The sequence below is a fragment of the Scomber scombrus genome, chromosome 7 (genome assembly GCF_963691925.1).
Source record: "Scomber scombrus chromosome 7, fScoSco1.1, whole genome shotgun sequence".
NCBI classification, from domain to species: Eukaryota; Metazoa; Chordata; class Actinopteri; order Scombriformes; family Scombridae; genus Scomber; species Scomber scombrus.
Genome location: NC_084976.1, coordinates 1058238 through 1080107, shown reverse-complemented (window position 1 = coordinate 1080107; position 21870 = coordinate 1058238). Strand labels below are relative to the sequence as shown.

At 39.8% G+C, this 21870-nt stretch overlaps 1 protein-coding gene across 3 annotated transcripts; it reads left to right on the top strand.

The window, feature by feature from the left end:
* The first annotated feature begins 7996 nt into the window (after positions 1 to 7996).
* Positions 7997 to 21474, top strand: vegfaa (vascular endothelial growth factor Aa). Of its 3 annotated transcripts, XM_062422244.1 has the most exons (7): positions 7997 to 8626; positions 10305 to 10347; positions 12574 to 12770; positions 13575 to 13651; positions 13745 to 13777; positions 16515 to 16646; positions 18227 to 21474. In XM_062422244.1, the coding sequence occupies exons 1-7, from the start codon at positions 8561 to 8563 to the stop codon at positions 18246 to 18248; spliced, it is 570 nt and encodes a 189-aa protein (XP_062278228.1). In that variant the 5' UTR covers positions 7997 to 8560; the 3' UTR covers positions 18249 to 21474. The 3 variants fall into 3 exon arrangements, with proteins under 3 accessions (XP_062278228.1, XP_062278230.1, XP_062278229.1); XM_062422246.1 differs by lacking the exon at positions 16515 to 16646; XM_062422245.1 differs by lacking the exon at positions 16515 to 16646 and having other exon boundaries at positions 13745 to 13781.
* The last annotated feature ends 396 nt before the right edge of the window (positions 21475 to 21870 follow it).

The window sequence follows — 21870 nt, the reverse complement described above, 5'->3', positions numbered from 1 at the left end:
ACATTCAGCAGGTCTAATGTTTAGCCTACTATGTTCAGCATCTTGGTTTAACATGTTAGCATTATAATATTTGCTCATTAGTGCAAAAGCAAAAAAAAAACATCTTCAGCTGACGGAAATGTCAGATATTTCGTCATCTAATGAAAAAAAAAGCCATGATATACACGGTCGCCCATAAAGTTGGAATAAAATATTTTTTCCCTCTTTCCATGAAATGATTGTGAAAATGTGATTTATTCTTGATAGATAAAGTGTAAATATTCTCAAAATTGTATTGATCAATCTCATTGCACCTGGTCAAAGGTGATTACTGATGTGTATAAATAGAAAATAAAAAGAAAATGTGTCTGAAAACAAAATTATTCCTACTTTATGGGCGACGGTGTATTATTAAAACCTAGCTGCATTGGGAGCTAACTTTTTTCTTGCTTTTATATATTGTGTTCTTTGGTCCAGGACCTGCTTTTTTAATTATTGGACAGCTTGAAATTTTGACCTGACACTACATGTAGAGTCAGAAGATCACCAAAGTTATACAAAATTTCGTGGAAACCCTTCCAATAATTGTCGAGACATTTAAGTCAAAACCACAAATGTCAACCTGGTTGTGGCGCTAAAGCAAAATTCAATGTTGATTGATTGTTTGTCACTGTGTCTCTCTCTCCTCTCTCCCTCTTCTTTTTAATTATGCTTTCCCTCTCTCTCCCTCAACCCCAACCGGTCGAGGCAGATGGTCGCCCACTTAGAGCCCAGTTCTGCCTGAGGTTTCTTCCTGTTAAAAGGGAGTTTTTCCTTGCTGCTGTCACCAAGTCTGTTTAAATCAAATTAAAGAGTACAGTCTAGACCTGCTCTATGTGTAAAGTGCTTTGAGATGACTTTTGTTGTGATTTGGCGCTATATAAATAAAGATTGATTGATTGATTGCTCTCCTACTGAAATACCGAAACAACACCACAGAATGATGGGACAAGGCCAGCTTCTCTGTCAAGTGTCAGCAGGTTTAAGTTGTGCTCTGTCTTTGCACGACTACAACATTTTGGTGAAGAGAAACAAAAATGCTACAAAGAGAAACTTATTCTGCTCTCATTTAAACAACATCAAATATGTTGTCAGTGTTTGTCCAAGACCTCTTTATGTCACCAGATCAAGTCAAATTGTTCTTACACTGATGGAGAAAGTTCTTTTAAAGCTCAAGGACAGCCAATCCACACAATGACGAGCGAGGCTGTCCCCTCTGCTCATGCTGTGAATCTTATTTCACGCAAGACAGAGTGGAGAAAAGACAACAGCAGAGAAAGAGAAGGAGGCTGGAGAGGGCAGGAACCATGGAAACTATGTGGAGTGCCTTCAGCGGAGCAGTGAGCCATCTCTGTGATGGGGCTGAATGGGGACGAGCCAAACTGTGCTGGGGAAAGGGGGGGGGGGGCTGTTCTGCTGTGATCTTTCCCAGCATGCATTAGGATGTTGAACAGACGTTGATATGATGGCCTGCAATCAAGACCTCAAAGTCAAAGAGTATCTATAGAAGTGTTCATGTGTTCACAGATGTTCAAACATGAATGTGTAGATTTAGAGCAAAAGTTGGACACCTTGTGCAACTTTTCATGTGCTTGCTGGGACTTTTACTATGAAAAGGCCCTTTGAATGAATGTTACTCATTACCACAACACATCAGTACAGTTGGGAATAAGTCTGTTTAAAGAAACTTGAAGAGGGATTTCCATGGTAGAAGATGAGCAAAAGATAGACACAGTGCTGACACTGTGTTAAAAAGTTCTTTGAATAGATGAATTCAAACATAAATGGAAATTCTGTTATATTTGCAACCTGGGTTTGGCTTTCATTCCTCTTTGCTATGCAACATTTTACTCACCAACTGTATTACTGAGACCAGTCAGATAATTATATGTGTTTAAGTAATTAGAATTTCATAATGACTGAATGAAATGTGATGCAAAAACTTTTGAAAGTACCACTCCCATTTTACTTTATGGAAGAGGACCCACTCCCTATGTAGATATACGTGCTCATTGTTAGGTAACAAAAAACACAATGATTATTATTGTCAGGTGATTGCACACTGATTAAAACATACTTATTAATATTATATTCCATTTCTGCCAAGCCTGTTTTGCTAGATGCTGCTGAATTCTACACACTGCACCTTTAAGACATTGGGCCAGATGCAAGAATATGTTCGTATTTTTCTTCTTAAATCTGTCGTACTTTTTTCGTGAGGTGGAATCTACGAGTGAGCCACGTCGGATTCACCAAACACTCGTATCACCAGGAAACAGTCGTAAATGACCTTCGTAAACATGATGAATCCCACCTGTTCTAAATGAACGCGCGTTCCAGAGAATAGTAAATTAACATGAATGACGCCCCCAAAATACCATATAAGGTCAGACGACCGGCAGGTTGTGGAGAAGCTCCATTCATGAAAATGGCACTAAAGACTAAGAATAAGAACTTTACGAGCTCTCAGACTGAGGTAACGCTCTCAGAAATAGATCAACAGAAACACAGATTATTATTTAGTGTTAGTGGAATTAAAGGTCCTGAGAAAGACAAAGAATGAGGAAAAATGACCCATGCTGTGAACGCTGTCTCAGCTGTTGCACCGTCACAGAAATAAAAACAAAAATGACTGAACATGAATTATACCAGAGGATGTCATCAGCCAGGGAGTTAAACTATTACTTCAATAAGCAATATTTCAATTAAATGAATAACAGTTATTAATAAATAGTCAGTTTATATTGTGGAAAAGTAACTGTGGACAAGTCGCTTTGTAGTTTCGGCCGCTAATATTTATATTGTAAGCTTGCATTATATCATAGTTTCAATTGTCAATTTAAATGACTGATATATCTACCTAAATTGTTAAATAGCCTACTTCTTTATACTAAATAGCCTAATTATTTTACAAACAGAGTAATGTCATCATGATTATGGATTCAGAAGGAGGTGTTATGTGTTCATTAAGCGATTATCATATCTTGCTTATAGTATATGATGCCAACCCCCCCCCCCCGGAAAAAATTGAGTTCCCCCAAAAGACATGATATTGTTGGCACACTGCCATTAGACAATTAGACAGTAACAGTCGTGTTTTATCGCTTTGGAGGACTGCAGGTTGGTTGTGCGTGAGAGGTACGACAGAGAAAAATCCAAAATACGAGGAAATTGGTGAATGCGGCAAATCCTCGTAAATCACTCGTACACATTGTTTAAGAACGAATCTGTGCGTACGAGTGGTTCTTGCATCTGGCCCAATGTGTTAAGAGTCTGAATACTGTTCACTGTTCATAATTCTGTGTTAAATATCATGTTAACTGCAAGTTGCAAGCTGGTTTTTAAGGACATGAATAGAGACCCTCACTGTTAAGGACTGGATTCATGTGATTCATGGTATTATTGACATGGAAACATTAACATTTGTTTTAAGATTTGTAAATTTTAACATATTTAAAACAGGTTTCACGTAAAATAGATAAGTCACATGATTCTCCCTGGTTCCTTTGGCACAAACTGCTTTTCTTGTAAAGGTAAGGTAAGACTGAATACACATAATTTCATTGTTTATTTTACTTTTCTCTTATTTCATTGACATTTTTGTCTAATTGTATGTGACTAAAATGAATTACATTCCTTTGTTTACTTTCTCTAGAATTTAAGATGAAAAAAAAAGATGAGAAATGACGAGGGATTTGACCTACTGAAAGTCATTTCAAAAACAAACAAACAAACCAAAACAGCCCAAAGGTGTTCATCTGTTACTGTCACTGTTGAGTCACTGAGTTTCGTTTTCACTCTTCCAGTAACAGAATGAGGCAAGTTCTCTGAGGACCGACTAAGCTGTAAAGTTTAAGGTTGAATAGACATTGAAGAGCAGCCAGTCACAGAGCATGTGAAAGCTCCACATTTTTATTTCACTTTGACATGTTTAACAGTCTCTCAGTTACTTTTATGTGGAAAACTACAAAGATGAACTGGCATTCTTCCTCATGCAGTACAAGAGCTGAGATGTTTTAACTTACCGTGTCGCTGCATTCACTTATAATTCATGCTGCTGAAGCACTGCTAAGTCTCCAGAGAATCTAAACTCCACTGTGTTACTCAAGTGAACTTTATTTTTTCCTGTTTTTACTTAAAACAGATGAGGACCAAAGACAAGAGAAAACTTCAGTCACAACATTGTGACAGCATTCCCAGGTGGGTGCTTTGAGCTGTCAGGTCTATCAGTGGTTTGTTCCTATTGGTCTTGAATGCAGCATAAATTAAGCTGTATTGAAGCCTGCGGCTCCTGGGATCAATACAGTATGAAGTGAGTTGGAAGGCTTCAAAATCGCTTAAAAAAGGAAATGACAAATTGCACTAAAATATGTGCACATGTAGAAATAAATAGTAGTATTAGCTATATTAATAGTATTGATAAAGTAGTATTACCTAACAATATACTGCTGAACACCTGAACGTTTAGCCACAGAGCTCATGCCATAAATTGGAAAGTAGCAACCTTCTTTAACATGTGACATTAAGTCCAAGTGCACGAGTTAGAGTCTTCTCCATATAAAGGTGTCTGTACACTTAACAAAGGTCTTGCCAGATCATCTAAGAGCATTTAAAACTTCCTCTCCTCACACGTGTTCAGTGTCAGAACAGGGGACCATATTCAATCATCATCTTGCTGCAGTGATTGGCCAGCTGTGTGGAGGTGTCAAAGCAGGCAGGGTTTGAACTTCTCTCTCAAGCTCTCTATTTTCATGCTTCAGTCATGTGAGTAAAACACTATGAATGAACCGTTATTATCATTTATACAGCAGCTCATAACGGCTATAAACACATTTGCCTTTAGACATGGTCAGCTCGTCCAAACTATGTTTCAGCTACACGTCGACCTCTGGAAGAACCTTTGAGGAGAAACAATGTGGCTCACCTGCCAAATGGTAAACAGGCCATCAACGTGCAAGAGCTCTTGGAATACCATTCTGCATTCCTGCCATAGACTGTATATAAGAAATGGACGTAACATCCGCGACGTCACCCATTGGTTTGTGGACTGCTGCTCGGAAGCCAATAGTTTCGGATCTGAGCAGCGCCATCTTGAAAATTTCAGGTACATGCCGGGAAAAATAAAAACACGGATTCTACTTATATGGGCATCAGGAGGAGCAAGAGGACGGAGCGTGGGAGGTTGCGAGGGCAGGATCTACCACAGTTTACACCGACAACCTGGTGATGCTAACCAAGTTAGCTGTTATGACTAACTATAACCACAAAACTCTGGAGAAAACTGTCGGTGTGAAACAAGTTCACCGCTATTTCCTGCAGTCTATCTGTCCGCGCTCCTGAACCTGTGATTCAATCAACCTGTCAATCATGACGTAGCCACGCCCTAATGCATACCCTGCTTTATCGTCAAATATAAAATCAGGGAGGCCAAAATTTCACAAATGAACATCATACTGCATTGAAGAAGGCTTTAAACTAGCAATTGAGACCATAAACACATTTTGAAAACGTTTACTGAGGTTAGAAATCAAGTGAGAAGTTGGTGAATTCTCCATTGACTTGTATAGGGACGGAAGTCCTTTTGACACCAAAACGGTCGCCCCCTGGTGGCCTTTTAATAGAATGCAGTTTTAAGTTACTTCCGCATTGGCCTCATTTCAGAGGACCGGAACTCCCCGCCTGATTCCTACTCACCAGGTAGGTGAGGGCTTCAATGTTGGTTTGAGTAATACATTAATGAGACTAAACACTTCACAGCAGCTTACATGATGAGGAAGAATTCCCAACACAGTTTTCCAGAGAATGAGATATTGTGATAGAGCAAATGTTGTGCAATGTGACCACACATTGTGATTAAGACGAGTATGATAAACTTCCTTGTTTGTCCAAAGTATTAGTAACTTTGGACTAAAAAAATCCAATTTGTTTGACTTGCCTTGACTAATAGAGTGACAAGTGTTTCCAGAGAACCATTACGGAAGTTTTCCTTCATTTTTTGTACCTTCCTATGTCAGCACTATCGTCTGCATTAAAGATGAACTGCTATTCAGGAAGTGGAAGTAATCAATCAATCAATCAATCTTTATTTGTATAGCGCCAAATCACAACAAAGTTATCTCAAGGCACTTTACACATAGAGCAGGTTCTAAACCGAACTCTTCAGGTTTTAATTTTAAAGAGACCCAACATTCCCACATGAGCAAGCACTTAGCGACAATGGCAAGAAAAAACTCCCTTTTAACAGGAAGAAACCTCAGACAGAACCAGGCTCAAAGTGGGCGTCCAAGTAATAATGCTTGATTCCACTCAGGAACTAATAGCAACAATGAAAAAGCATTCTGAGTGCATATTACTTCCTTGATGTGATGCTTGATATAATGTGATGAAAAAAAAAACATTTAAAAAGGAGAAAACAAAAGTGAAGGTTCAGTGTGATGGGAAAGATGGGGGGCAAGTATTCCCAGAAACCAGAGATAAACTGGAATTCAGTTTCCTACTATAACAACATGATATCATCATTAATAGGAATGAACACGTCTTCCAATTTATAATAACGACTGATAAGAGTTTGACAGATGCCTCTGCACAGCTCAGCACGCCCCCCCCCCCCCCCCCCCCCCCCTCATTACCAGCACTGGGCAGCTTCCAGGTGTGAATGTGTGTAACTGTGTCAATGTGATCAGGTCATTCCTGCAAAAGAGAGCATTGCTCTCAGTGAATTTACCTTAATAAATAAAGGTTTTAAAAAAGAAGATTATTTAAAAAGCAAATGACCTGGACACTGTTGTTATTCCTCATGATTCCACTAGAGGGCAAACATGTGAACTCAAATCAATTAATGAATGACCATCGGAGGTGCTTCACTTCTAAACATACAAGAAAATAAAAGTGTCATTTTGCCATGATTGTTAAATAGCAATTTTCTTATCACTGTCATATAAAAAAGCACAGTTGCATTCACTTTGTTTGGGGGGGGGGCTATAAAACAAGCTGGATATACATCACTGACACACTGTCACCTTTAAGAGTTGTTTTATGTCCATCTGGTCAATGTATGTTTAATATTTACTCTCCTCTTAGTTCTGTTTTTGGTCTCTATAAAACAAAATGATTCACTGTGTTCACTAGCTGCTCTCTAACTGTGTGTGTCTGCTGTTTGGTTGGCAGGTAGTGTACAGTGGCTTTATCACAGCGTTTCACTGGAACCAGCTGCCTACTGCTCTATTGTTCATTTGAAATTATGAATTAGAGAAGCTTTAAAAAATAAATGTAGTTTTAAAACAAATTTGCCATCTTGACCATGACTGTTTATGAGAATAAAAATCTTAAAATTCCAGACAGCCCAACTCTCCAGGACGTTGCGGGAGTCTCCCGCATATTGATAGCGGCTCCCTGATGCCCGCAAATGGACACAATCCCGGAATCTTGAGTGAGCGAGCAAGAGCACGCACTAGAGAGTGACTGCGCGTGGGATTGTTTATGTGACTATAAATGCAGCACACGAGAGCAAAGCGTCCTTATAGCTCTGTGTTGCCGCTCATTAGACACCCCCCCCCCCCCCCCCACTGACACCACAAGTGCAGCGAGCAGTTCTCTTTGAGATCTCTGCAGGATGAACCACTGTCCAATGGGATTGTTTTTTGGTAAAAAAATAACTCATGCACTTTGACTCATTTATATAGATAGATGATGAAATATGGTGAAATGCTTCAAATTTAAAAAAAAAAAAAAAAAAAAGAAAAAAGCAAGAGACGGTGTGATGTATTAAAGACATTTAAATAAAAATTGAGTCTAAATTGTGCACCGTAAGTCATCAATGACGAGCAGGATTGGAACGACTCGGTCCAACTCGAGCCCACCCCCCCCCCCCAGCTCTCCCTCTACCATTGGTTATTCATGCCGCCCCGCCTCCAAGGCGTTAGACTGTGTATCTGCTGATGCCCGGCCACCAGACAGACATAACGCGAGAGAGGCTGGTACCGCTGCAGAGCCTGGGACAAGCACCAAAGACAAGCCGAGGTGCAGCAAATGAGAGGAACCATATGAAGACAGTTTGCATAAGAAAGCAAAAGGATCACTTCTAACCGGCAACCAGTGCGGGTATTTCTCCATACCCACGCCTTCCTGTTGTGGGATCAATGAGCGTAATGAGAGAAACCAGTGCGTAAAGTTGGTGAGCTGATCTGCCCGTCTACCGCTTCCCCTCTGAACATTATTGTTGTCATTTCTGGGGGATCGCTGTGTTCCTGTGGTCCCGGTTCCAGTGTGGATTTTAGAACCCATCACAGTGTCTTTGTCTGTGGGTGAGCGAGGCTTGTTGGACGGTAACATTTCCAGCGGAGCGCTGCTAGGAGACATTAGAGGGGTCTGTGTGAACGTGCCACATGTGTGTGGAAGATATGGATTTGCTTTTACTATAGCCAAGATTTGCCGCGGTTTTTTAAAATATTCATTTTTCATTTTCTGACTGTGCGCGTGTTGTTAAATTGTATTTTCTCTTAAACGACCGCTGGGATTTCACGACTCGTGCGGAATTACAACCATGAACTTTGTTGTCAGTTTGGTACAAATCCTTTTGGCAGCGGTTCTTCAGCTATCCACAGTAAAGGTGAGTCTTGGACTTTATTTGCCAATTTCTATAAATAGTAAAAATACAGGAAGCTCTGTTTTTTTCTGTCAGCACCTTGTCTGTCAACGTCTTTCTTTCTTCTCATTTCTTTTTGATTAGGTGTCACATGTAGGCCTATTCAGGTTATTTAAGTGTTGCGCAAAGAAAACAGTGTGCCAACACAAATAATTAGTAAACATGCAGTGGGAAAATATTGACTATTTATTAGGCTACTAAATAATAATGCAAACAAATATAATAAATGAAATATTTGTCACAGGCCATGGTTCTCCTTTGTGGGTGTACTATCAGCATTTGTATCTAAAAGCCTTAGACTCAGTCATTAATTGGTTAAAACCTCAATACGTGCCCTTTGTTTTTGCTGTGCCAGACTCTATATATGAAATCGGTTTATTTAAGATTTATTTTACAAGAACAAAAATAAACGCACGATAAAATATACATCAAGTCATTTGATTCTGTAAAATAATCACTGAATTTGGGCATATATTTTGTTCACTGAAAGTTCTTAATTAAATAGAAATACAACTTTTTTATTTTAGCTTCATTGGCTTTTGCACATCACAAATCGTAATAAACTATAAGAGGGGGGGCTGTATGATGCTGGTTAAATGAATGCCTTTTGTTGGGTTACCTGTACGCCGAATTGAAACGGAACTCATTCGATTCACAAACAACCTTTCTACTCATTATGAATGCAATATCCAGTCATATTTTCCGAAAGAGCTCATCAAACTGCGAGCTTTGTGAACAGAGTGTTGTCTGACGCGCCTCGGCGTGGACTGTGACTGTGGCTGTGTGGAGTCTGCTGCGCTGCCCTGCACCATGCACACCTCTCCTCACAGCCTCACACGCTTTCTCACGCAACATCACCACCGCTTACTTCTCAGGGATGCTGCTTCGTCACGTCGATTTTTGTTTTATTATCAAAACAAAGGACGTTTCCTATGCAACCTTTCAAAATGAAATTAGAGCGCAGGGATCCATTTAAACCATTTGTTTTGATCAGAGTGAGTGAACATAAATGAATGCACGTTTAAAGAGAATTTACTCTTTTATCCCTCTGAATAAATCGGAAGTAACATGGATGGAATACAGCAGCACCTCTTGTTTTACTGCCAGCCATTATTATGGTTTCATGTTAAACTACCTGCTTCTATCTTCAAATGAAAACCTGTAATTTTAGTAGTTAGTGTTCATTGTTTAACACACGGCACCAGACTACAGCGCTTTTATTTTGAAGGTGAACTTTTTTACTTCTCACCTGTGTTTTTGTAGCTTTACACTTACTGCACTTGTTAAACGGATATGTAATGAATTGTAAAGCCTACAACAAGCATATGTTTATAGTTTGACTCCTATTTATTCTGATATGATTCTTTATAATTATCACTTATACTTAAACATATACATATACTTATATTCACGCTATGGTACCTATCAGACTGCTGATTCAGCTGCATCCCGAATCAGCCTTTAATGTCCTCAGCTGGCAATTACATGGGGGGAAAAAAACCTTTACATGCTTTCCTGTATTATGATTTGTACAATAAAAGTCTAAGAGACAGGATTTGTTGTATGATGACATGTTTATAGAAGCTGTTCTGAAAACAGATTAGAAATATTTAACACCTGGTCTGATGTGAATCTCTTACAGACTGCCAGCATTAACAAGGGAGTGGACAAGAGTAAAAATGAGGGTAAGTTTTGTCTCTAATCTATATTAAATCTGTCAAATGAAAAGACTTATTTCCCTCTGTGTTCAGGCTGGATGACCATAGGGCCACCTAGTGGATATAAACATGAACATTTGTGTTTCCTTTGTCATAGGTGTTGAGTTGTTTCTTACAAATGTTTGGAGTTTTGAAATGTGCAGTGTGTATCGCTTCCTCAGTGTGGGCTAAAGATTGTTTTATTTGTACAGAGCAGGCAGGAATCAAAGTTCCCCCGTGGTGAAAGGTCTGACTTGGGACTTTGGAGTCACCATAAAAGTGGTGCAGATTTCAAAACAAGAGTTAATGTGAGACAAAAGGTGGACACAGTCAAGGACATTACAGTAATTCCCAGTGGTTACATTTTTGTGTGTGTGTGTGTGTGTGGTGGAAACACACAGTCAACATGAGCAGACAATCAGCCTTGGTTCAATGCCGTACGCATGTTTGTTTGACAGTGACTCTGCTCCGCTCAGGCCAAGGTTGGACCTGTTGGATGGTGATGAATGTAGACCACTATGTTAGCCACTACAGGCAGCATAAGTGGGCAGGCACAGGGTCGCGTGCTTGTTGTTGGTGTTTGTAAAGGAACAGGAAGTCTGACACCTGCATGTCACACACCGCTACTGTCACAGATCATACAACCCACTTTAACCATGATCTTCAAATGGAGACAATTATATTTGTGTTATTGTCAACAAATCCCACAAAATGCCAAAACCCTCAATGTGTTGATCCATCTCTTAATATATATTTTTGACTTCTTTACTGTGTCTATGGCACTCAGCCCCAAGCTATTAAATATTTTAAAAACTACTCACAATATTTATTATCTTTTTATTAATTAATTTATTGCTTTCAACACATCACATGGTGTTCATCCACACATGGAATTTCCCCAGTTGTCATCATGTTAACTAAAGTTTGGTCATGTGATAATAGTGAAGACCATGAAGTGCAATTGAAAGCTAATGAAAAAGTGGACCTTAAGTTAAGCCTGTGTTTGTGGTAATGGAGGAATATGTCACCCATTGCAACACCATGGCTCAGTGTTTTACTAGATTTTGGAGGTTGACACAGAGGAATAAGATCAGATTTTGTTACACTGACAATACTTATCAGTATATCAGTTCATTGTTGATTTGGGTCTGTGGATGAGATTGGTTGACAGTAAGGAAGAATATAGAATATCACCAGACACATCCTTTTAAAGGATGATGTAAGAGGGAACAAATTGTTGCAACCTCTGTCAGGAGGTATAACCAGTTGAGTATGTTGACATGTGGTTGTTGTCTGCTGTTTCTCCACCAGCTCTTAGTCAGGAGCAGGTGCTGCTGCTGTTTTAGCTGCTCATGTGAGCTAGCCAGGTCACCTTGGAGCCAAGACTGCAGAGTCATTCACTGTAGAGCTGAGGAGGAGTGATACATAGTGCTGTGTGTTCACATGTGGTCCTTGCTGTGTGGTCTGCCTTTGATGTAGTGGAAATTCCTCCCTGACCACAGATGGCCAATATGCCTATTATTATTATTATTATTATTATTATTATTATTATTATTATTATTATTATTACTGTGTCAGATGTCTCACCACAGAGGCTCCTATTTACTCTACAGTCTGTGAAGGCAGCAGTGAAAGTTGGCTCGTCATGCCTCAGCTGAAAAAAATGTGGTTGAAATACAGCTTCACTTCAGCTTTTCCAGTTAAAATTGTGAACTTGTCACATTTAAAATAAAATCACAAAGCTAATTGGCACACATTCGATCTACAGCATTCGTCCGGAGGCAGAGCCTGCACAGTGGTGGCCCTTCATGGGGTCACATGTCAGAGGTGAACCCTGGCGCCACAGTGCCTGAGGTCACGGCTGCCCTGACAAACCAGGGGTCAGGAGTTAGACAGGGTTGCTGGGAACCCGGTCTGATGGACTGTGGGATGGATTATTCTGAGCTGCACAGGGGTGGAAACATAGAGAAGGAAGGCAGGTCTCAGCACTGAGGGAAATATCTTGTCTTCAGTAAATAATGACTCTGAGCCAGTTTCTACAGCCTTCTAAAGCTTGTCACTGTCACAAGCAATTGCTGATCTGTTGCTTGCTGAGCTTGTCTTAGTATTTGAGCACCACTTAGGAAATAAATGACTGTAGTGTTCAAATAGCTATAAAGATAATGGTGGCAATGATGATGATGATGAAATGATAATCGATTTGTATTATTTCAGTCCTCCCGCTCTTGGACGTCATGGAGAAGAGTAAGTGCCAGCCAAGGGAAGTGCTGGTGGACATCTTCCACGAGTATCCGGAGGACACGGAACACACCTACATCCCTTCCTGCGTGGTCCTTAACCGCTGTGGAGGCTGCTGCAACGACGAAGCGATGGAGTGTGTACCCACAGAAACCCTTAACGTCACGTTGGAGGTGAGCCCAAGGTTCACAAATTATTTTAAGCATAGAAATTAATTCCTGATCATGGAAGTAATAATTCATCTTAGTTTTTTCTGGAACATTGTAGTGCATCTTCATCACCTTCCTCACCTAAATGAGTTTGCTTAGTTGTTATGGAGAAGATTCAGTCATCATATGATCTCAGTATGGAGTATGTTATAACGTGACCAAAGTTCCATACCTTGGTTACATGATGACAACTGAGGTATCTACATAACTGGGAAAACTCAACCAGCCAATGAAGACCTTAAGCTGCAGTTAAAAGCTCCAAAAACGGAACTATAGAGCACAAATGTAGGTTTAATTCTTGGTTGAGAGATGGATTATGAATAAAGGGGTTGTTGGGCTGAGGTTATTTTTTTGGTCCACTTAGTGCATGTCTAGAATGTCTTGGAGACACACAGCTTTACTGTCCAGAAGCAAAGCAGAGAAAGTGAAGCGGTGTGGCATGGCATCTCAGATATGTTGTTTACTCCAGCAAACTGTGTTTACAGCCATGTCTGTGTGGTCAAAGCCTCTACTGGCCTCCGACAAGGCCTGCTGTTTAGCATGGATGTCGGCTGGAGAAGTATAGGCATGTACAGTTATGCAGACAGTTCACTTCTTCAAGTCGTTGGATTACAGGGCGGTCAGGGCTGCGGTGTTTAGACTGTGTTTAGGGTTATGTTAGAATAAGATTGTTGAGGTGAAGAAGTTTGTGACCTCGGCTCTGAAAAGTCACATCAATGTTGTTTTCATTTAATCCTCACTTTGTTATGTCCTCTGTTTCTCTTCAAGGTAATCCGGTTAAGACCAATGGTAATGCAACATAATATTCACTTAAGTTTCACCGAGCATAAAACGTGTGAATGCAGGTAAGACACTCTACAGCCCACATTATCTCAAAAACAGTGACCGTCATTTAATAAAAGCACAAATCTAAATCATTTTGCTTTTTTTCATTTCAGACTAAAGCCAGATGTTCAACTAAAGAAAGAATAGTAAGTACGTGTTCTGTTTTTTTTCTGTTTGTCATTTGTTCTTAAGAATTCTGAGTGGGGGTGGAGGTTTGTGGGTTATGTCTGGAATAGAAAATCAGGGTTTTCTACAACCGACATATCTTTGACTTTGGTTGATGAATGTACCTGAGCTGGGCGAGAAGCAGCCAGCTGGAAACTGTTGAGCAAACAGGCCTCTGCTAACAGCACAGTTCCATCTATCCTCATGTTGAGATACACACACACCATCCACCACAGCAAGACCAAACATTAGGCTTCCTTATATGGATGCATATTCAAATGATGTAACTTTGAAGTATTTAGACCGTAGAATGTATTCATACCTTTTCAATCAATCCTGAGTCTACTACTGATACCAAAACAATACATTTCAAAATCTTGCCAAACTAAAAAGAATTCAAAACTGGCAAAATGCTGACTTCAATCTTTAGCTACAATGATTTAACAAGGTTACAAATCTTTACAGACATTCAAAATTTCAGAAGTTGAGTCAAGTCTGTCATCCAGGCCAAGTCTACAAGTGTACTGTCATGTTTTCTGTGGTTTATGGAGGTAGAGAACAGGGCCTTTAGATCCTGTCTTCCACCTATCTTTACTGGGCTCCCACACTTTGAGTGTGATCTTTTTATGGCAGTGGGTTTAGTGCTTTATGGTGTGGTTGTAACACTGTGAGTGATTGAGGCATAGCTGGTAGGCTTCAGACCACCCGCTGCTGTCTGCACTCTGACTCCAGACTCCACCCTCAGCTACGTCCATGGTCTAATCATAGGAACAGGTGTCATGCAGTTAACCTATTTTTATTTTTAGTGATGTAAATAGAGGATGAGGTCCCGTTGTTGGTAGAGAGAACTCACCCTCTGTTACAGTTGACATAGGGCCATGTGTGTTTGACATATGCATGCATGTGGTATGTTTGTCTTGAGGCTTCTCAGTGATAGGTCAGGTTGTTTAAGTGGATAGGGGGAGTGCGTTAAAACCCGAAGGATTGGTAGAGAAGAGATGGGGATCATGTTAGCTGAGTCAAATCCGTTTGTCATGGGGCTGAAATGAGCTGAGCTCTGCCCAGCCTCGTTGGATGTCTGCCTGTCACTGTGCACGTAGGCAGCTAGTTCACCCTGTGGCGGGGTGGGAGTTGTGGTGCTATAAAGAGGATGTGCTCATTCATTCAGTAACAGGAACAGGAACGTACAACCTGATACATTTAGCTCAGTCCTATCTTGTGGATCAATATCCACTCTGCTAATGAGGAGACTAAATTAAAAAGCCAAAGCTCTGGTGGTTATTTGCTTTCTGTTTGGTTTTATCAGCTATCGATTGAACTCTGTATGACTTCTCCTGCTTCTGCTCAGGTGTCTTTTTTTCCTGCCTTCTTCACTAATTGTCGAGATAGGGTCAAAAGAAAAAGCACAGCAGTGCTACAGTATGTCACAACATCTCTTACCTGTGACCTTACTTATATCTGGAATTGACTGTATTTATTTGGCAGCAGAATGAAGTTGCCATGGCATTTGTCTTGCTATCTATATGCGCAATGGTTATCTTAAAGGCTGTCTGCTGCTCTGTAGTGCACTGCACTGCTTCAACTTTCTGTTGACATGTTTCCTTTGGTTTCAGTTGATAGATAGCTACAATGGCTACACACCATTATTTCAGTACAGAAATACAGACATTGTGTGTTTACTAAAACTTATCACAGCCTTGAGAGGTTCACTGATAAATTCTGCTTTTGGATGTCCTGTTTTCATGCAGGAGGTTAAGAAGGTGATATAGGATTGATCGTGCTGCTGTGCAAAGCAAAATCAGTCCCATGAGACAAAGCATAGTACCTTGTTGCTCCGTGCAGCCACCCCTATATATCTAGTGGTGTTCTTGTTGTGTCTCCGTTGTGACCTTCCATCTCATAAGCAGAGCACTTTTAACAGATACAGCAACAGCTATGGTGTCTACCGCAACTTCAAAGAAGTAGTTGTTCTCATCTTTGTTGGCTTTTATCTTTGTGTGCCTCTTTAGGCAGCTCTGAATCCGACCCCTTAAAAATGAAGGCCCCTTGAATAAGTGATGATGGGTGTTTAACAAGTCCAGGAATCATCTTCTGCTGCTGTCAAAAATGTCTGAGCAGAAACTATGAAGAGATGATTTTGTCATGCTGATAATATTTTCTATGCTTCTCTTGGCCTGTTGAACCATTGCTAAAAGTTGAGTCATAGCATTTTAGTAGTGCCCCAGACTGCAGGATGATGTCACCTTAAAAGGATGGATTGATTTCAAGGAAGTAAAAGTTGTCTTTTCATTGTGTCTTTAATTGAACAGTCCTTAACATACTGACATAAGCCTCTCTGACTGGGTAGACTCCCAAAACAGCAGTCATGACTATCAAACACATGAGGAGTGTATGGGCCTGCGTCGCTCCTGGAGCAGATCAGACAAAGCACTAGTTATACAGGGGCTAAAGGTCACAAGGATGCCTGAGCTGGTGGATTAGTCTAATTGCTGAAACTTCAAATCTGAGCCCACAAATCCTGCGTTCTATATAAACAACTGCACATATTGTCTTTACAAAGCAATCTTAGTAAATGTGATGATGAGGGGTGGGTTGGGGTGTGAGAGGAGGGGTGGGCTAGGGATGTTGCATGAGTGTCTGTGTCTGTCCTTTCTGCAGAATTCGCTCTATAGCTTAGACGTCTCTCTCTCTGTCTCTCCCTTTTTGCTTCCCTTGCAGCCACTGTGCGCCTTGCTCAGAGAGAAGAAAACGCTTGTTTGTGCAGGACCCTCTCACCTGTAAATGTTCCTGCAAATTCACACAATTAGACTGCAAGTCCAGGCAACTTGAGTTAAACGAAAGAACTTGCAGGTTTGTTTACCATACATATCACGATAAACAACGTGCCTTGAATGCGTCTACCCATCTCTCCGTCCATCTTTGTGTTTTTTCAGCATAGAAGGATTTCTTGCTGAGAAATGCATGCTTCTCCTATGCTTTGTTGATGTTGTGTTGTGTTTGTAGATGGGAATGTAGCAGCTCCATGTTTCCCTGTGCTGGCATTGTCTCTTGTCAGATGTTACAGTCACGTGGTCCAGTCAACATCAGATTTAACTGTTTGTGATGTCCTGAGATTGACTCTGAAATGTAGTTTTAATCTGGTCTGAATGTTTAAGATGTTAGATATAACTGCTTGCATGTTATTCAGCTCAGACATTGCCAACCTTAATTGTAAGTGTGGGTTAGGGTCAGAAACTTCCAGAATCAGACTGCATAGTAGGTCGGTCTGGATGAAGCAACCAGAAGCCATTATTTGCAACTCATACACAGAAGTGAATCATCCTATCGCTACAAGTGGTCACCAAGCGGTCGATTCATGTCCATTAAATTGGGATGCGAGCATAAATCTTCCAATGCCTCAAAACCTAAATAAAACACTCCTAAAAATGTTTAGGAAATATTAGTTTGATAAAAAAGATTGTAACTTGTGATCCACTTATTACACTTTTTTCCCATCACTTAAACCATCTTTATCAGTGGATAGAACACTGAGCTCACTTCATCTCTTCAGATGAGGCTGAAACACAGCAATAAGATAATAAGTTGACATTCAGTTTTCTTTTATCAAAGCTGAAATTCTAATTTGGTTCAGTTTTTTTTTTTTTAAAGATTACATGTATGTTAGCAGCACATATATAGAGGAATTCATGATAACTGACTTTGAGAAAGGTTTGCAAATAACTGAATGTAGAGATAGTGGCCATGGCACTTGCTTCTCACATTTACTGACTTTAACTCATGTGTCGTATTTATGAAGAAAAAAAACCTCAAATACTAACGAGTGGAGTCCCCATGCCTGTGTGCAGCATGTAGTCAAATAGAGAGGTAGTGGGACTGCTGCCTTTAGTTAACAAGGCTGCATTTCATGACCTCCCCTGACCCAGCCACTTCCATGACCTCTGACCCATGAGGGCTCCCCACACTGCTCTGGATTTAGAGAACCACTTGTGGGTGGAGTGACACTGACATGATTCCAATTGGCTGCTCCATGTTCAGGAGAGAGGGTGGAGGCACCTAAGCCCCCACTGCACTCCACCCCACCTTCTGCTTAAACTCCACAACCTGAACTCTAACATAGGCTTAGGAATATAATGACTTCACAACATGATGTGATGTTCAAAGCAAATGTTTGTGTTTTGCTTTATTTCAGAGACCAAATCTTTACCTGAAATTTACATTTTACAAAGAAAAAGTATCAATAGTTGGAAACTGACCCAGATCATCAATCTCCCCCAAACCCCAACCTCCCTCACTATCCATTTCTTCTTCCTGTCTTGCCCGTTTCTAAATAATCCCCTATTTTATGCATGGAACAGTTGTGCTCATCAAGGCTGTACTAAAACCAATTTGCTGCTTGTCATCTAACCAAGCTTGCATCTTGTCCTTCACAGATGTGACAAACCAAGGAGATGAGACCAGGAGAGGCGGACTACACTGTTATGAAGGAATCTTTTTTGGCACAGCACTTTGAAACCTGAGGATGCATTCCGTGCAAGAAATGCAACACTAAATGACAACGCGAGACAGGATGTTGTCGACGCTGATCTTGCCACTGTCTGTTTTCCGCCTAAAGATATTAATATATATGTACATAACACTATAAGTACATCGACAATGTGTATTGCTGCTACATAAAAGGATATTATTTAAAAACGAAACGAATGCGCCAGTGGCGTTGAATGGGACATGTTTCAGTGGCAGTCTTCTCATAGTAGGACTGGGAAAAGAAATCTTATTTTATGTAACACTTCACTGGATGCTGGTCTGCTGTGGACACGAATATCTTAAATATTTCTTAGTAAGAGAAACTGGTGACAACAACTTCATCAAGCAGTGCAGCAGAAGCCGAACTCGCCTCTAAGCTGTGACAGAAAAGGACTGAGTTTGGATGGAGGGTGGACAAGGAGGTGCAGGTGGAGAAACAGCTGTTGAACTTGAACTAAACTACAGGTCCAAGAACCGTTTCCCTCTGTGACGATGTGAAGTTTTGTCACCACTGTACGAAGTGACTCCAGTTGGTGTGAGAATCACCTAAAATGTCTCTCAGAGTTTCCAGAAATTGACTGTTGGGTTACGTGCCGTGGTGATGGATAATGTGAAGATGACTTTCTTCCCACACGGAAGGGGTTACACGAGGACGGCACGAATGAACTACAGGTTGATTTACAGCGCCGCTTTGGCAAGTAACTAATTAGCCACCTGAGTTAAGGTTAGGGTTTGCCCTATCTCTAAATGTAGGCAAGTAAAACAACCTCTAATGTTGAAGTTAAGTGTCAAAGTTTTCATCAGGGTTAAAGGTAACACACTACTATCTGTTTGTACTTGTGCCTCCTTTACGTAACCCTTTCCTGCTTGGAAAACAGATTTGTCTCTCTTTTTGTGCACAGAGTTTATTATTTGTATTTTAAGGTATTGTGTTTTTTTCACAACATGTCTTGAGACCAGGCTGCCTAAAGGGATTCTACTGTAGGTATATACGGAGACAAGAAGTAAACAGATGAGCTGATCACAGCTCATCTCTATAGAAATCCACAGCCTTCCAGTTTTCTTATTTAATGGCTTTGTGTGTGTTCCAAAGAAATAGTCATACATCCACAACAGAGCAGTTTATCTTAAACGATCTGTATATACTTACTAGATATCCCTGTGACTAGTACACTACACCTAATTTATAGAATATGTTCAGTATTCTGTATCATTATATTTATATGCAGTGTTAAAGTATTTTTTGTTTGTCCTCCTCAATTGTTTTTTTGTCTGTCTGAAGATTGAACAGAGAACACGTTTGACTGTAGATGCCTTTTTTTTAAGAGAGAGAAGAAAATGTCTAATAGACAATGCTTTGACATTCCTGATTTAACATAAAGCTGCGTTTCTCACCAGCCAGAGGGGGATCATGGTGGGCCTGTTGACCGATAGAAACCCCAGCCATCAGTGTGTGAATGATGCCCCGACACAGGTGGTTTTCATTTTGGATTGGGGCGATGGACATGTGGTTTTGCACTTGTGGGCCCGAAGACACGTCATAAGGAGGACTGAGGGAGTCTTGTTGCCGCTGTTCAGGCCTTTAGTCTAAGGGTGGTAAACTGCTGCAGAGGGTTTTTTTTTCTCATTTTAACCCAGGCACTAACAAAAAGTTCAAACTTATTCTTCTAGCCAGGAAAGCACAGCCACCAACCACAAATCAAACTTTCCCTTTAATATTAAACTGTTACCATATAAGAAAATGACCTTACTCATTGTTGTGTAGCCACAACAAAGCTGTATGATAAAGAATAACAAGACACAAAGATTAGTAAAGTCATAAATTATTTTTAATTGCAAGTGATGAAGAAACTACATGGGCCACAATAGGAAGATTTAAAACTATTATACTGTTATAGATTTTAAAGTATGCACCGTGTGCTTCCACATATCATCTATATTATCTATAAGATAATGTCATTATTAGGGATGAGCATGAGTACTTGAGTCCTTGAACTGAACATCAGTATTTGTTCAACATATACAGTAATCGCTCTCTCTTTTTTTTTGCTTTGTAAAAAGAACACACATATATAAAAGATATAAAGGTACATTGCCCCTGTCCTGTACTTAAAGTGTATATGTTTTGGATGGGAGGCAGTTATCTAACTGCTATCTATGAATATCCAAATAGATCCATATTGAAAAAAATACTAGACCTGCACAGCCACAATTCTTTTGTTTTAGTTAAAAGAGCGTTCAGTGTTTTCAGATGGCTCAATCTAACGATACGGGCTGATTGGCGACCAGACATGAGAGGGATGTTTGGAAGTATCCTGACAAAATAAACTAAATGAATGTGCAGTGCAAGCTATGTTATGTTAAAGTTGCAGATCATAGAACAACTAGTTTGATTATTGACCATTTATGCATTAAGTACATGGAGAAAACAGCAGAGACAGATAACAGGCAATCAAACAGGCAAGCCTATGAAATGAACTTTATCACCATTACTTTTTACATAAAATGACTAGTTCAAATGTGTAAATTATCAGATTGCCTACCTGCAATTATAGGAATTGTCAGAAGACAGGTCAAGACTCAAACTCACTGGCTTTAGACTCCATTTTTAATATATATTTTTAACCCTTTTCCATAAAACATGATGTATGATGTACTTAAACCTCTAATGCTTGGTCAAATGAAAGTTTTGTAATATCAGATGCTCATCGCTTAAAGCTGCTACATAGAAAAGCCTCGACAAGGAATTTCTTTGAATGAACCCTACCTGTGTCATGTGTTAGTGCCAGTTGTACCACTGCTGTTCATCAAACATGTGAACCAACTACACAGATTATTATCACTACCACCCTCAAACTAAAGACCTGAGTGTTCTCACTAAGTCCGTCTGCTGGCTCAGTGCACATGGCTCTCCAGTCCTCTGATGATGAGAACATTCTATTTGTATTTAAAAAACAGACTTTTTTTTTTTTTTGAGTTTGTACAGCCACAAACATTTCTAGTATATTTTCACATTAATATATTTATTGGTGCTGTAAAATATTTTACAATATTAATACTCCTCTTGGTTGTTGTTTTTAGTGAAACTATTAAAACATATTTATTTTGAAAATACATTGTTTTTTTTTTTATTAAACGTCTTTTGGAGCCTTGTTTACAATCTTATCTTCTCAGTGTGTAAATGATGTCAGATGCAGCTGATATAAAAGTTATCAGGACAAATCATAAAAATGGGACAGTAAGTAGACATATTTAATATTTGCAGATATAGTTAAGTAAGCTAAAAGAATGGGTACATATCACTACACACACACACACACACACACACACACAAAACTGCCAATTGCTATTTAAGACTAGCAACTTCTCAAGTGAGGGTCTCAGTAGTTCAGTCAGAAATAGAACATATAATGAGATTACAGGTGCCATTTCATTTGTGCATTAGGACAAATAAAAAACATGGCAACCAGATAAAAACATGACACACACAACTAAAAAAGATGACAAAAAATAAAAAGATGAGTTAGTTAGTTGCTGTGTCTCCCATGCT

Coding starts and splice junctions, on each gene's coding strand:
- vegfaa (XM_062422244.1), top strand. CDS start 8,561: ATGAACTTTGTTGTCAGTTTGGTACAAATCCTTTTGGCAGCGGTTCTT. Junction 10,348..12,573: donor GGACAAGAGTAAAAATGAGG/GTAAGTTTTGTC, acceptor GTATTATTTCAG/TCCTCCCGCTCTTGGACGTC. Junction 12,771..13,574: donor CCCTTAACGTCACGTTGGAG/GTGAGCCCAAGG, acceptor TTTCTCTTCAAG/GTAATCCGGTTAAGACCAAT.